Source organism: Equus caballus, chromosome 17 (assembly GCF_041296265.1).
Source record: "Equus caballus isolate H_3958 breed thoroughbred chromosome 17, TB-T2T, whole genome shotgun sequence".
In the NCBI taxonomy this organism is placed as follows: domain Eukaryota; kingdom Metazoa; phylum Chordata; class Mammalia; order Perissodactyla; family Equidae; genus Equus; species Equus caballus.
This window is the reverse complement of record NC_091700.1, coordinates 42,052,707-42,066,006: the sequence shown is the minus strand read 5'-3', so window position 1 is coordinate 42,066,006 and position 13,300 is coordinate 42,052,707. Positions and strand designations below refer to the sequence as shown.

The 13,300-nt window shown below is 37.9% G+C and overlaps 1 protein-coding gene across 8 annotated transcripts in view; it reads right to left on the bottom strand.

Moving 5' to 3' along the window:
• Positions 1-929: 929 nt before the first annotated feature.
• Positions 930-13,300, bottom strand: part of RCBTB1 (RCC1 and BTB domain containing protein 1) — a 50,277-nt gene continuing 37,906 nt past the window's right edge. For 6 of the 8 annotated variants that reach the window (XM_001489925.7, XM_005601203.4, XM_023621572.2 and 3 more), the window contains exons 10-13: positions 11,963-12,089; positions 10,065-10,216; positions 9,365-9,495; positions 930-3,182 (exon numbers count right to left, since the gene is read on the bottom strand). In XM_001489925.7, the coding sequence (XP_001489975.2) occupies positions 3,042-3,182; positions 9,365-9,495; positions 10,065-10,216; positions 11,963-12,089 (551 nt within the window). In that variant the 3' untranslated portion in view covers positions 930-3,041. Of the gene's footprint in view, positions 3,183-9,355; positions 9,496-10,064; positions 10,217-11,441; positions 11,572-11,962; positions 12,090-13,300 lie in introns of those variants that run through there. The other 2 variants (XR_011427755.1, XM_070239702.1) reach the window with 2 other exon arrangements.

Here is a 13,300-nt window from a genome sequence, read left to right as displayed (position 1 = left end):
GCCCTGGCTGCTTGTCTCCATTTTAATCAAACTCACTTGCTGGTGGCGAGCTCTGAAGGCTCAGCAGCCCCCACCTCTAAGCCTTTGCTGGTGCCACTTACCTGTTGTTCTGGAAATGAGCTGAAAGGACGCTTTGTTTTCCCCTGCACCGCACAAAAATCTGAACAGAGTTCACAATGACTGCTTCTCATATTAACTCTCTTAGTTTCTCTCACTATTATGAAAAGCTGTTTATAAATATGTTATTGTTATTAGTTCCTAAACCTCTCTCTCCTTCTCCTAACGATTTATACAGTCCTCAAGGACTGGAACTATGTCTTTCCCGTCAGTTATAAGTACCCCAAAGGAGCCAGATAGATTTTTGTGTTATGACAGTTCAGCTGTACTATCTTTTGGCAAGAATAAAACCAAAGGATTTCTATGGGTGGGGGTGGGCGTGTGGGGGGGTGTGTGTGTAGCTGAGAGACAGTTGACGTGTTCATGGTGGTCTCTATTTTCAGCCTGATACCTGCTAAGAATCACAGTACTGAGTTTTTTTTAATTGTGGCAAAATACACATGAAATTGACCATGTTGTAGTTCTATGGCCTTAAGTACGTTCACATTCTCGTGCAACCGTCACTGGCATCCATCCACAGAACTCTCTTCATCTTCCCCAAATGAAACTCTTGTACCCATTAAACAGTAACTCTCCATTCCCTCCTGCCCCCAGGCCCCGGCAGCCACCATTCTACTTTGTCTCTATGCGTGTGACTGCTCTAGGTACCTCACATGAGTGGAATCACGCAGTATTTGTCCTTTTGTGACTGGCTTATTTCACTTAGCATAATGTCCTCAAGGTTCATCTAGGTTGCAGCATATGTCAGAATTTCCTTCCTTTTGAAGGCTACATCTTAACTGATTTTTGAGGAAGAAAAACAACTCTCCACGCCTGTTTTAACAGATTATTTATTACTATGTCATTCTAAACATTACATAAATACAGCCTATATGCTAGAGTATCAAACATTGTTCCAGTAAGAAGTTCAAGAGTACTTTTAGGCCTGTTTTAAGAAATATGAATACTTTGGCTTTCATTATTACATCATGAAGAAAGCAATTCAAAGAATAGTTTTTATCTCCTGCTTAACAACAGGTTACGATTAACAACAAAACCGAGTAGAAAAATAAGAGTGTATTAAAAAAAAAAATGAAGTACTTTTTCAAGGACTTATTCCTGTTCTCTTCACTACATACATAGGCAGATTACTCAGTAATGTAATATGAGAAGTGGTTCTTCACCTATATTAGGAACTCAGTAAATATTTGTTGAATGAAAGAACACTATGCAAATGGATCTACTACTTTAATTTGTGCTTTTTTTTGATGTTTTTTTTCAAGTAGGAACAATAGTAAACATACCGAAGGTCTTGTTTTGTCCAGATCATAAGCCTACAGAACACTGATTGTTACCAATACTACCCATCATAGCTAATAATCAAATCAATATGCGTTTATCAACCTAGTAAGAAAAAGTCTACCATGTTGCAAGGCTTCAATCACTTGTGACATGGTCAAGAAAAGGGGGCTGGGACTTCTAGGTTGGTGGTTATTTCACCTTTCAACGAATTCCTATCTTTGGGCCCTCATCTCCACCCCACCCCCCCACACACACACTTAAAAACGTTGCTAAAAATAGTATCTGCAGCATCTCTTCACCTTCTTGCTAATTTGGCTCTGAAATGTATTCAAGCTCCAGGTTCAGATCGGGGACCTTCCAAACAGAAAAGAGTTCACTAAGGGAGCCCCTACAAACGGAAATGAGTCCGTGGGCCAGAGAGCAGAACAAAGCTTTGTTCTTAACGTAAGCTCAAAGGACACACATGATAAAACTCAGAGTTGAGCATTCTTACCTCCCAAGGTCACACCTCATAACCAGACCAAAAATACCCCATAATTTTGACCCTTTTTCATAGTTAAATTATGCTCAACCTCATACCTAACACAATTAAAAGGAGAGGAGAATCAAAAGTGAAAGCTGGAGAAGTGTCAGCTAAGCCGGTCTGGGATGGTCTCTGCCTGACACAAAGGGAGAAGGCAGGTCTCATCCAGTCCCGTGGGGAAGCTGCTGTGCGAAGCGCCACAGCAGGGGTGATGCACAGCAGCCATGATTTAGGAGGGCCAGAGGACGCGGAGCATGTCACTGTTTCCCTCTTATGATTAGCACTGACAAGGGAAGGGGCGGGGCAATTTAAACTTGAGTTCTCAAATTTTATCTTAATAAAAGTGTTTACATTGTATAGTAGTGAAGATTCCAATTTATAAAATATTCACCTTTGTCCAAATGAAGTTTCTTTCATTATCAACTTTTCATGGAGAGTCCTAATTTACTACTCTTTACGAGCTTAAGTCTTAGAGAAATCTTGGCTGACCTAGAAATTTATCTTTGCATAATTATCATTTCAATAGGTTGAATTCATATTAAACTGAATATTATTTTGATACACCGTGAAATTAAAAAAAGTCATCCATAGTGCAAACCCACAAACAAAAGCCTAAAATGATCCTAGCTATTCCTTCACAGTAAGACTACTGAAGTAGCAACCAATGCAGCACTTCCACAGGCCCCAAAGTCAGCATCTTCAGTTGCTGGGCGGGGGGGGGGGGCTCTGTGTCTGTCTCACCACTCACACACGATCTCAACTCCTGCTGTCAAAAGGGTTGCTGATATGTGAGCCAGGAGAGTGCCACACACCTCCCCTTCCCAAGTTCACAAGTTCCTCTAATCAGGAACAAAAACAAAAAACCACCAGCTAAATTTTCACCCTTTAACAATGTTCCAGCCAAACATAAGGTCACATTTAAAATATACATAGCTGGAAACAAGCGTTGTTTAAAACGGGTTCAGGAAAAGACGCACATCTTTCATACATTCCTACACAGAGACCTGTATCTCGGACGTGAAAAAACCCACTCGGAGAATGACATCACCCCTCGAGCACAAACGACACACCATCTCCCATCACCTGCCCAGCACTCACACAAACCCAGCAGCCTCGGGCTTCAGTTCTTAAAGGCTCCACATTTACTGGCTTTAGCAATGAATTCCTTTAGCAGAGGGCCATCCATTTGCCAAAATGCTGCAGTCTGTGTCACTTCTGTCAAATGATTGATGCAAAACTTAAAGCAGAATTCTTCTAAATCCTGGACACACACGACAAAAAAACAAAACAAACAAGAAGAGGCCTTTTTTAATTAACTTTGAATTACTTCTCTCCAAACCCCTCACCCCAAATCTCTTACCCTCCCCCGGAAAAGAAAGTTGAGGCCTGAAACCTCAAACTAGGCAAATAAGTGACCAGAGGCAGGTGTCAGAAAACACACACTATTTGCTCACACACGGGAAGAGCAATGATGCCCCTGCGTCAAGTGTGACTCTTCATAACAGACACACACGGTCTATAGGGGAAAGTCTCCTCACGGTCACCACAGGGTCTCGTCACACTCACAGACATTGTTTTAAAAAGCTGAAAGCAACTTTAGTCCATATCATATGTTTTACCACATTCAAGAAGTCAGAGAAAGGAATTAAGATGCGGATAATTTAGTTTAAGGAAGAAAAAATTTTAAGAAATAGAGAAGTGATGAAGAGATTTTAGAGAACCTAAAGGGATACATTAAAAACAATTCCAAGCACCTTGAATTCAGTTTCGTGCTCTCCTGAAGTAAAAATGCCTTCATTTTTAAAGCCACAAAGAATAATATGCTGCAACTTCTACCACACTAATTTCTCAGTCGATCCAGTGAAGAATATTCACAGATTGGATTTTTCAGTCACACAAATGGAAGTCACCAACCACCAACACTCAGAAGGGAAGTAATATATATAAGTGGTAACCGGAACAATTTACAAATCTATTCTTGCCTATGCGAATACATCCTTTCATCCTCAGCAAAACTCTCCTATAACGCTGTCTGTTCCTTCAAATGTGGGAATGGATATTTATGAAATCAATTTGGTACCTGGAATGTATACAAAGGCTAAGTATATAAAAGCAAATCACACTAAAAGCTCTTATCACAAATAGCTTGATTTTTATAGCTTGGCCGGCTACACTGAGGGTCAATATTCAGGGTTCTTTCAAACCAGAAACTCAACAACATTTAAACTGCAGGGTCTTGGCTTCACGTTTCCAGCCACCATGAAGTGAGAATTTTAGGCAGAGTGAGGAAGGGCCCGCACAAACATATGGACACACCCCTTTCCTGCTCTCTCAGTGCAGACCCTGCAAACAAATATTTCCTTATTCCAAGGGTCCCTTTGTCCCTCTCTGAAAGATGCCCCCCTCCAGTCATATAATCAGTAAGAAACAAACCACAACCAACGTGTATCAGCTGCTGCCAGAGTCTTGTTTTTTGGGTAATTCAAAATGCATTTAAAATGTTAGCACAATCTCGGGATACATGTTTTCTAAGAGATTCCCAGGGGCCGGCACCCTAGCCAAGTGGTTAAGTTTGCGCGCCCAGCTTCGGCAGCCCAGGGTGTCACCGGTTCGGATCCTGGGCGAGGACACGGCACTACTCATCAGGTCATGCTGTGGTGGCATCCCACATGCCACAACTAGAAGGACCCACAACTAAAATATACAACTGTGTACTGGGGGGATTTGGGGAGAAGAAAAAGAAGATTGGCAACAGATGTTCGCTCAGGTGGCAAGCGTTAAAAAAAAAAAAGAGGTTCCCAGTGGGCTGAATATACAGCTGAATGCTCTATGTATTATAATAAACTAAAATGTTAAACTATATAAAATGTTTCCTCTCATATTAATATTAAAGAAACAGCACTACTCCTAGTATTATAACCCAATGGTTAATAAATAGCTCAAGGGACTAAATTATATTCCACAGGGAGATAAGTCCTATTTTAATCTTATTTAGCAAAAATAGAAAACTAGTTTATCTACATGTAACTTAGGAAGAAGTGGCCAGTCATGAGCACAGAAAGTTCTTCAAACCATGTAATGTACCAGATAAGGATCTTTAAATATTAAGTTTTAATTATATAATTTCAAATTCAAAGGAAAAGAAGAGTGCTCTAACTCCTGGCACTGTAAAACCTTTGTCACTTCTATGTCTACTAATTTAGATTTCAAGATCTTTGTACCATACCTGAAAGAATTTCTTCAGTCTACTAATTGTACAGATTACCTTGAGTATAAACTTTAAGAACTTTTTAATATAGCACAGGCATATAAAGAGTGCTTCTAATTATGAATCTGTTCCTAATCTATGGAAATATTCTATCAAACTGCCTTCCCTTCACCTCTGATTACTTGGAACTGGTGAGATTTCTCGGTATTCAACAAACGTTTAACGGCTTCAAATATTAACTACAAAATGCTGAAAATAATCTAAATCTGGGTTGTTTAAATAACTAATTGAACCTGGGTTGAGGCAGATCCTTGGAAAAGGAAGCACTGAATGCACCAGGAGAGAAATTAGACAGAAACTGGAACCTGCAAGTTGATCTGCATGAACCAGAGAGGGGCTCAGCCAAACAGACTCACTCAGCACCCAATTCCCTGAGCCAGTTTGTCTTTCACTGTGAATCAGACAAACATCCTTCTGATAATTCTTAAATACTATAAGAACCTAAATGATCTCCTCGCCTCATTCTGCCAATGATCAGAGCTTCAATTACCTAGAAAAGAAAACTCAACTCTTATCCAACTAATGAGTCAACTGTAACAGCATACTGGGCTGTAAACAAGACATTTCCAAGAAGGACAAGAAGGATCACTTGACCAGTAGATGACACGCGTTCATCACAGAAGGAGACTCTTCTCAAGGCCCATGGAACAGGGAAGTGGGAGAGGGTGTAAAATCAAGGGGGTCTAATACAGTGTTCTCGGTATTCTAGAAACTAAGTCCACATTTATGACATTTCGCAGTGAAATTATTATAAAGTGGTTCTGAGGCAAATCAGATAAAAAAATCAGATTTGTTGTAATTAGCAAAGGAGACCAAAATATAAAACTGCTATTCTGAAATAATTTATAAATTAATTCCAAATGTTTAAATGTTTAAATTAAATTATTTCAATCCCTACATACTATAAAATAAGTTGTTTTTCCTTTCCACCGATTTTCTTTAGTAATCAAACAAAACACAGAGAATTGATGGTCCCAACATCTACATTTTTAAAATGCTAATGCAGCCTTTAATGGAGTTCTTATCCAGTCTTAAAATCCCAAGCTAAGATGGTTGAATGCCAAGACTTCTTGTGGAAGGCCACTTGGCCAAGGTAGGACAGGTTCCCTCTGTGTCATTCCAGATTCCAGATGGCAAGAGACTGTGAACCACACCTCTGTCCAAACTTATTGTTAAAGTAATTACAGAAGAAAACTCAAAAATCAAGTCCAGAATTCATTTTATAGTATATCAAGTAAAAAAGATTCCAGATCAAAGTGAGCTGTTTTTTGTTTTTTAGAATGTGTTTAAACATCTTACCATATGGGAAAAACTAAAGAAAGGTGCTTTCTCTCACTACCCAAAACATATTTTACAGTCTACTGATCATGGAAAACTTTTAATTTGCCCCTCTGACAGAAGATAAAAATGCTGAACATCTGGCTTTAGCACAAAGTTTTCCAATACTCATATCCCAAACCAATTTTGGAATTAGATTCCTCGGCTCATGTTTATTGCTTCCCACCAAAAGCAAAATTTTAAGACATAAGTTGATCAGCAGGTAGAATTGTCTGGAAGGTTCTCTACTCTGGTTAGACAAATACTACTACCCAAATGTTTCTCCTAAGGTTCAAATACATACAGAAAACAAAAATTTCCTGAAAAGGAACAGTATAAACAGAAGCATTTCAAAATTTTATGTGATACAGAACTATCTTGAGACAACGTTTTATTCACATTGTCTCCACTGATGTCAATATTTTTGGGTTTGTGCTAGAAGAATATTTAAGTGCTTCTTCTCCAAAGCCTTCTTTACTTTATTAAAACCTGTAGAAAGTCTGACAATGCATTCATAATACAAGGGTTCCACAACAACTAGCCTACTTCTTAAAATCTTCATAACTACTAAGTCAATACATTTTTTTTTGCTTTTATGTTATGTACATTTGCTTCAAAATTATCTTGTCAAAAGAGGGTATTGAGGAAGTGCAATAACTTTTATTGAAAAGAGAAGAAACGTGAAAAGCAGGCAGTCACCATCTTCCAAGCATTTCAACCCACGGGATGAAGGGAAAGTCATCTGGCATGCCCAAGGCGAGCTTCGGAGAATAACCGTTTTTGCAGTTAATTTCCAATCTGACTTAGTAGGAGTGTCTTCCCATTAACTAATAGATACAGTAAGTGGGTTTTATTTCTATGTTCTAAAGACTTCATTTATTTACTTACTACATTCTATAGCATTAAAGAAAATGTAAAAAGTACATTAGTCAATTACACAACTCCTACCAGAACCAAAAAAAAAACAGCCTAGAAAGAAAAGTGATTTTTTTCTCTTTATCTTCTATTTTCTAATTTTTCTACATGAAATGTGTAATATTTGTTAAGTTTGGGGTTGCTGGGTTGTTGGGTTTTTTTTTTTTTTTTTTACATTTTCAAAAAGCACACCATCATGGTGAGGAGTTTCAAATATACACATTCATTCATTTAACTCAACATATATTTTTGATTGCCAACTATATGCCCACACTGTGACAGACTCGGGAATCACATGCATTTTGTGGTCTCAAACAAGGGATAGTTTTTAATGTGTTTATATTTAATACGAGAAAAATGAAAACTAGCAAAGGAAATGATCATAGAGCTGGCATGGGTAGAAGTGGCATAAGGCTTTTTCTGTAAACTTTCTGGGGTAAATTTTAGCTGAAAGAGAGGAAGAAATTTCCAGCAACTAGAGCCAAGATGTTTGTGTCTGCCCAGGAGGTTCTGATGGGTTTTAGTCAATTAGCAGGATCCTAACCACAAGAATACGGAACTCATTAGCCGTGAGGAGGAGTATGGAGAGACACAGAGAAGATTCTAAAATCAGTCACCAAATGGAAAGAAAAGGCATCGACCAATTTAAAATTCTGCCATTGGGTGGAAACAAAATCTAAAGAAATAACATTTCTAATAAAGAATTTCATGGTGTCACAAAAAGGGCAGGGAAAAAAACTATATTTCCATTTCCTATTAGAAATGATTTACTTTGATTCTATCTGCTGTCAGGCTGCAGAGAATGTCAACTATATTTGACCTTATCAAATATTTATAATAACAATATAATCTCAAATAAAAATAGGATACATTTTGAAAATACAAGACATAATGGTCCATTTCGATCCCTAAGTGCGACAAAGATGAAGTGTCCTTCACATCTCTGAGGCCACAGCTGCAGGTCTCTGCGAGTGTTTGGTAAATTCCCTGATACCAGGTATTCTGCCTCATTGTATGACAACAAAATACCTACAAGAACAGACTAATTGTGCCATTTAGGGTGCATACCTTATCTAGATATCTTGAACTCCAAAGCTATTGCTCTCTACCTTTTATTGTCGATGAGTTTGTAAACCCACCATACCAACCTTCAGTTCACTAATTATCCTTAACGCATCCTTCAGGTGGTATAACCTTCACTCAGTTCAACAAACATTTATCATCTAGCACCTGCTACATGCCAGGCACTATTGGTACCCAGATGAACAAGACACAGCTCCTGCTCATGAGGAGCTTACAATCTGACGATGCTGTGGTTCTTAACTTCAAGAAAATGCACGTAAACACAAAATTTCAGACTCCCAAAAGCCCATTCATTCACAGGCTCTCTAGAGATCCATGAATCCCAGATTAAGAACTCAATCCAGTGCAAAACAAACAAGCAAACAAAAAGGAGTCCAGAGCAAGTTCTTCACACACAGATAATTGCGAGTTACAATCAGACAGTGATAGAATTTCAGAGCATACATAGATATAAACCACACGGCATCCTTGCCTCGTGACAGGGGAGAGTTGGGGAGACAGCAAAGTGGGTCTCGAAAACAATAAATATGCTGACCTTGAGAAATCCTTGAGGCTAAAAGATGCAGTTTGTTAGTCCAACTAGGTAAGGCACTTTACATTCCAACCTGCCGTACAGCTGCTGAGACCTCAGCTAGTTTCCTTTCTTAGTTAAAAATGAAAGTAGAGGAGCAATCGTTTTTGAAACTATGAACAGAGAACAAACAAGCAAGGCTAGAGTTCATTTTTTTAGGGACCAGTCAGTTCATTGATAAGAGACGTGAAATTATTCAGCATGTTCCTTGCCTCACGTGAGTAAAGGGGGTAAAGGAGCCCAGGGGCAGTCATGGTGGTTTTGGTGTCTGTTTGCTGTGCTATGTTACCTCTGCATCATATCTGACCGCAGCAGAAAACAATGAAAAGGCATTCTCCACAGTGATTCCTCGCTTGATAATGTGCTGACAAAGTTTTTTCAGTCTATTTTCACAGTAAGACGTTGCCAAATCCAAAAGACCTGAAAATAAAAAGGGTGAAAGATTAAATCAAGTTTATGATAGTTTCCCATAATATATAAACATACATATTTTATTTGGTGAACAGTTATGTAGATAAATCAGCAGAAGTTTCTTAGTGAATAATACCCTGAATTTTACTAATAAAATTTAATTCATTTTAATTAATTAAAATAAAATTAATAGAATTTAAATAAATGCTCTTTTTACTCCCTACTCCCCCCACCTCCAAAACATTCCTCTTCTATACTCACTTTATACAAGTTCTTCTATAGTACAAAGGGGAAAAAATGGAATTTCTCACCCTCATCTTGTTTCTGAAATGATATGCTAAATCCATTAGCAACTTCAGTCTTAAAAAAATTATAAGTCCACAGTCATAAATAAACTGTCCATAATTATTAACCATGATGACTACACAATACTATTTTTAAAGACCTTTACATCAAATCTTTTTTAAAAGCCATGTAAAGGCCAATAAACCTGACACTTTTTACATTCCAGTGCTATAAGAATATGATGAGATATATTTTGACCATGTAGCTTGGCCAGTCCCAAGTGGCCGAGGTACCTATAGCATCCTCAGGCGGCAGATCAACTGCATCTGTGTAGAGGTACTGGAGAAAGGCACGATACACTGGGTAAGAAAACTGGTCTATTTCTATCACTTCCTTCATGTCCTCATTCCAGTAGGACTGAAACATGGATCGAAAGTGCTCACACCTAAAACAGAACAGTGAAAGTTACCCAGTTAGGTTGATGGACTCAGATAAACAAAAATCACAGATATCCTTAAGTGCTTCAGTATATTTGGGCCTGCCCACTCCAGGATCATGAATCTGTAGCTAGCACCCTAAAAGCATTCCATGTGCAAGGGCTTTACAGTCAGCTTTCACGTACACTCCCATTTCTGATGAGTACTTCCTGTTAAATATTAAGCATCACGTGTAAACCAATTCACTTTGGCACTTTAGCTGACTACTGTTTCCATTTGACGGTCCCCATTCAGATCAAGTTTCTCTGCTCACTTGTTTATTTTTAAAAGATGTTGTACAGAAATGCATTTTAAACAATGAAATTAAAGGAAATTCAGAAACGAGAGTTCAAACTTTTGACTGTATATTATATCATTTAAATGATTCATTTGTTTTTTTGATTCATGTAATCAGCATATACTTAAAACTGTTTTAAATGTTAACTGGATTACATTTAAGCTGATTATTGTTCCATTAACTTACACGACAATTTCCCTCTTTTCTGACTCCTCTTCAAAACAGCCATCACTCCTGTCTTATTCCTCGCCTTTGCCCTGCTCCCTTTTCCTTTCCTTCCAAGACTGTTACCAATTTATCTATAAAACACATTCACTAGGAGAGTCATGTATTTCAAGAAAACCTAAGCAGGTCTTTTTGTATCCTATTTACATGTACCAATCCACCTGTATGAGGAACTGATATCTGAATACAAGATTTTCTTAAAGTATAACATACTTTAGAGTTTTAAAAAATCATCTTTTCAAATTCTTTTAAAATGAGATACAGTAGAAACAAACACAAAATATTTTCAAAATCCACTCAGAATACCTAAAGAATGGCTCCAGTTACATAAGAAATTACTTCATCTGAGCAGTAAAAAGAAATAGCTGTCTAAGCAAGGAATAATAGATAAAATGGGTCAGAAAACGATACATGAAGGGACTAGGCTGGCCAACCACAGGTTCATAGAGAGAAACATTTCCAGTTCATCTTTTCAATTAATATTTTACTCCCTTAAGTAACGAATGACATATGGCTTTTTAGTTCCCTTAAAACATGTGATTTTGTAAATAAGTTTCTAACTGAATTTCCCAAAACACCTGTAAATGGCCAGTTTAACTCTCAATGGTCTGATCTGACGTGCCTCTTTCTCTGTAACGGCAGTCTCAGTGAGCAACAGTCCAAACACTTACTAATAATATGAAGTTCTGCACTTTTATACAAAGAGCTCCTGCCATGTACTATATCCAAAGAAACGTCTTCAATTGGGAATGAGATGTCTCTGCGGGCCAGAAGTCCAGCTTTCCTGACTATAAGAGTTATCTGCTTGGGGAAAATAAATCTTTAATTAAAAGTAAAAGAGGACATGTGCACTTTCCACTGACAATCTTCTATATGTTTTTTAAACCATGTAAACAAATGTTTTGATGGAAATAAGTATTCACAAGATCCTTCACTTTAAAAACAATATAGACAAATACCTATACTACCATGTTACGCTTTTCCTAAAAGGCACGTGAGTGCGTGCACACACACAAATATGCAAAACTCTCCGATAATGAGTGGATTGATACTATCTGCAAAAATATTAAGTTGCGCCATTTCACTCTACTGCCAAGGTAACTTCGTATCAGTCTCCATTTTGTGGAATAACAAGAAATGGAGAATGCAACACAGTGAGGTTACTGATGTCTCTAAGCTCACGCAAAAATACCTGATTTTCAAAACAGCTTTATGGACGTGGATATATTTCCCATCAATTCGAAACTTCAAATCAGCAGTTTCTGGACTATCAAATTCTTTCTTCAGTGACTCTGCAACTGTTAAAAAGTCTTCATGTTCTGAAGGCGACAAACACATTATTAATACAGGAAGCTCAGGAAACAGACTCAAGATCTGAAAGACTTCAAAAAGATAATTATTAGCATAATGGATGATTCCAGTAGATTCTTTTCAAAAGAGTTCACGCCTTATTTGACAAATCAACTTCACAGTATTAAAGTAAGTATCCCAAATCTATAAACTACAAAAAAAATGTATTTGGAAAGACTAAATACCAGTCTTACATTCTAAGCTAAACATTAAAAATGTGTATTTTCAAAAAAAGAAAAAGTTATAGGTAATCTATGATTATATAACTACTCTCTCAAAACTTGAGTAGTTCTCTCTAAGGCTAAGAATTTATCGATTTTCATTGACTGAAACACTAAGAACACCTCTGCTCTGCTTTGGGGTAGTTTCAAGGGGTTGGTCGTTCAACTCAAGGAGTGTCAAGAAACAAACTCACCACTTAAGTGATAATGCTAAGAGTCGTGTTCTTACACAGAGAAACCCTTTTTCCTAGGTATCTGGAATCTAAACATCCCTCTTAACCCTAAAAATTAATGTACAAAGAATAATCTTTACATATCATCTAAAAACGGAGCAAATTTACTTAGTAACAATGTATACTCAAAGGGACTACTTTTACAAAACTGTGATCACATTGCCTGATAAGAAGGAGAATTGCTGTTATGATAATATATAAGTAGAATCGTGTTATTATGAGGGAAAGTAAAGGCACTTGTGCAAATTCACACAACACTTTCTTGTGCTTTATATGTATGAACAAAGGAAAACAAGTAGAAGGCTAATGGGGAAATTTAAAAATTCCAGAGATCCTCATCGGCCCTGAAACGAAGGTGCTATAGACAGAAGGGACAGGTGCCCACTGCCCACAAGATGAGAAGGGGACTCAATCAAAGAACTGAGCTGCGCCTCTCAGTAGCCTTGTGATACCAGGGCAAAACTTAGAGGAGGTACAACTGCAAAAACCCAGGCTGAAACTTAACAAATGAGCTTATCCATGAGCTTTACTATCAGAATCTCCCAAGGAAACATCATTCCCCTAAACCCTGTGACCTTAACCCACAGTCCACCCCCAACCCCCACAATGCCGAGATCTCTTGGCTATAGAGGAAAGGTGGACAATCTCTCAAAAATCAGGCTTTTCCTGACCCTGTAACCTGGATCCCCAGTGAGTAAAAGAAAGGGAATGACTAGGACAGCCAAG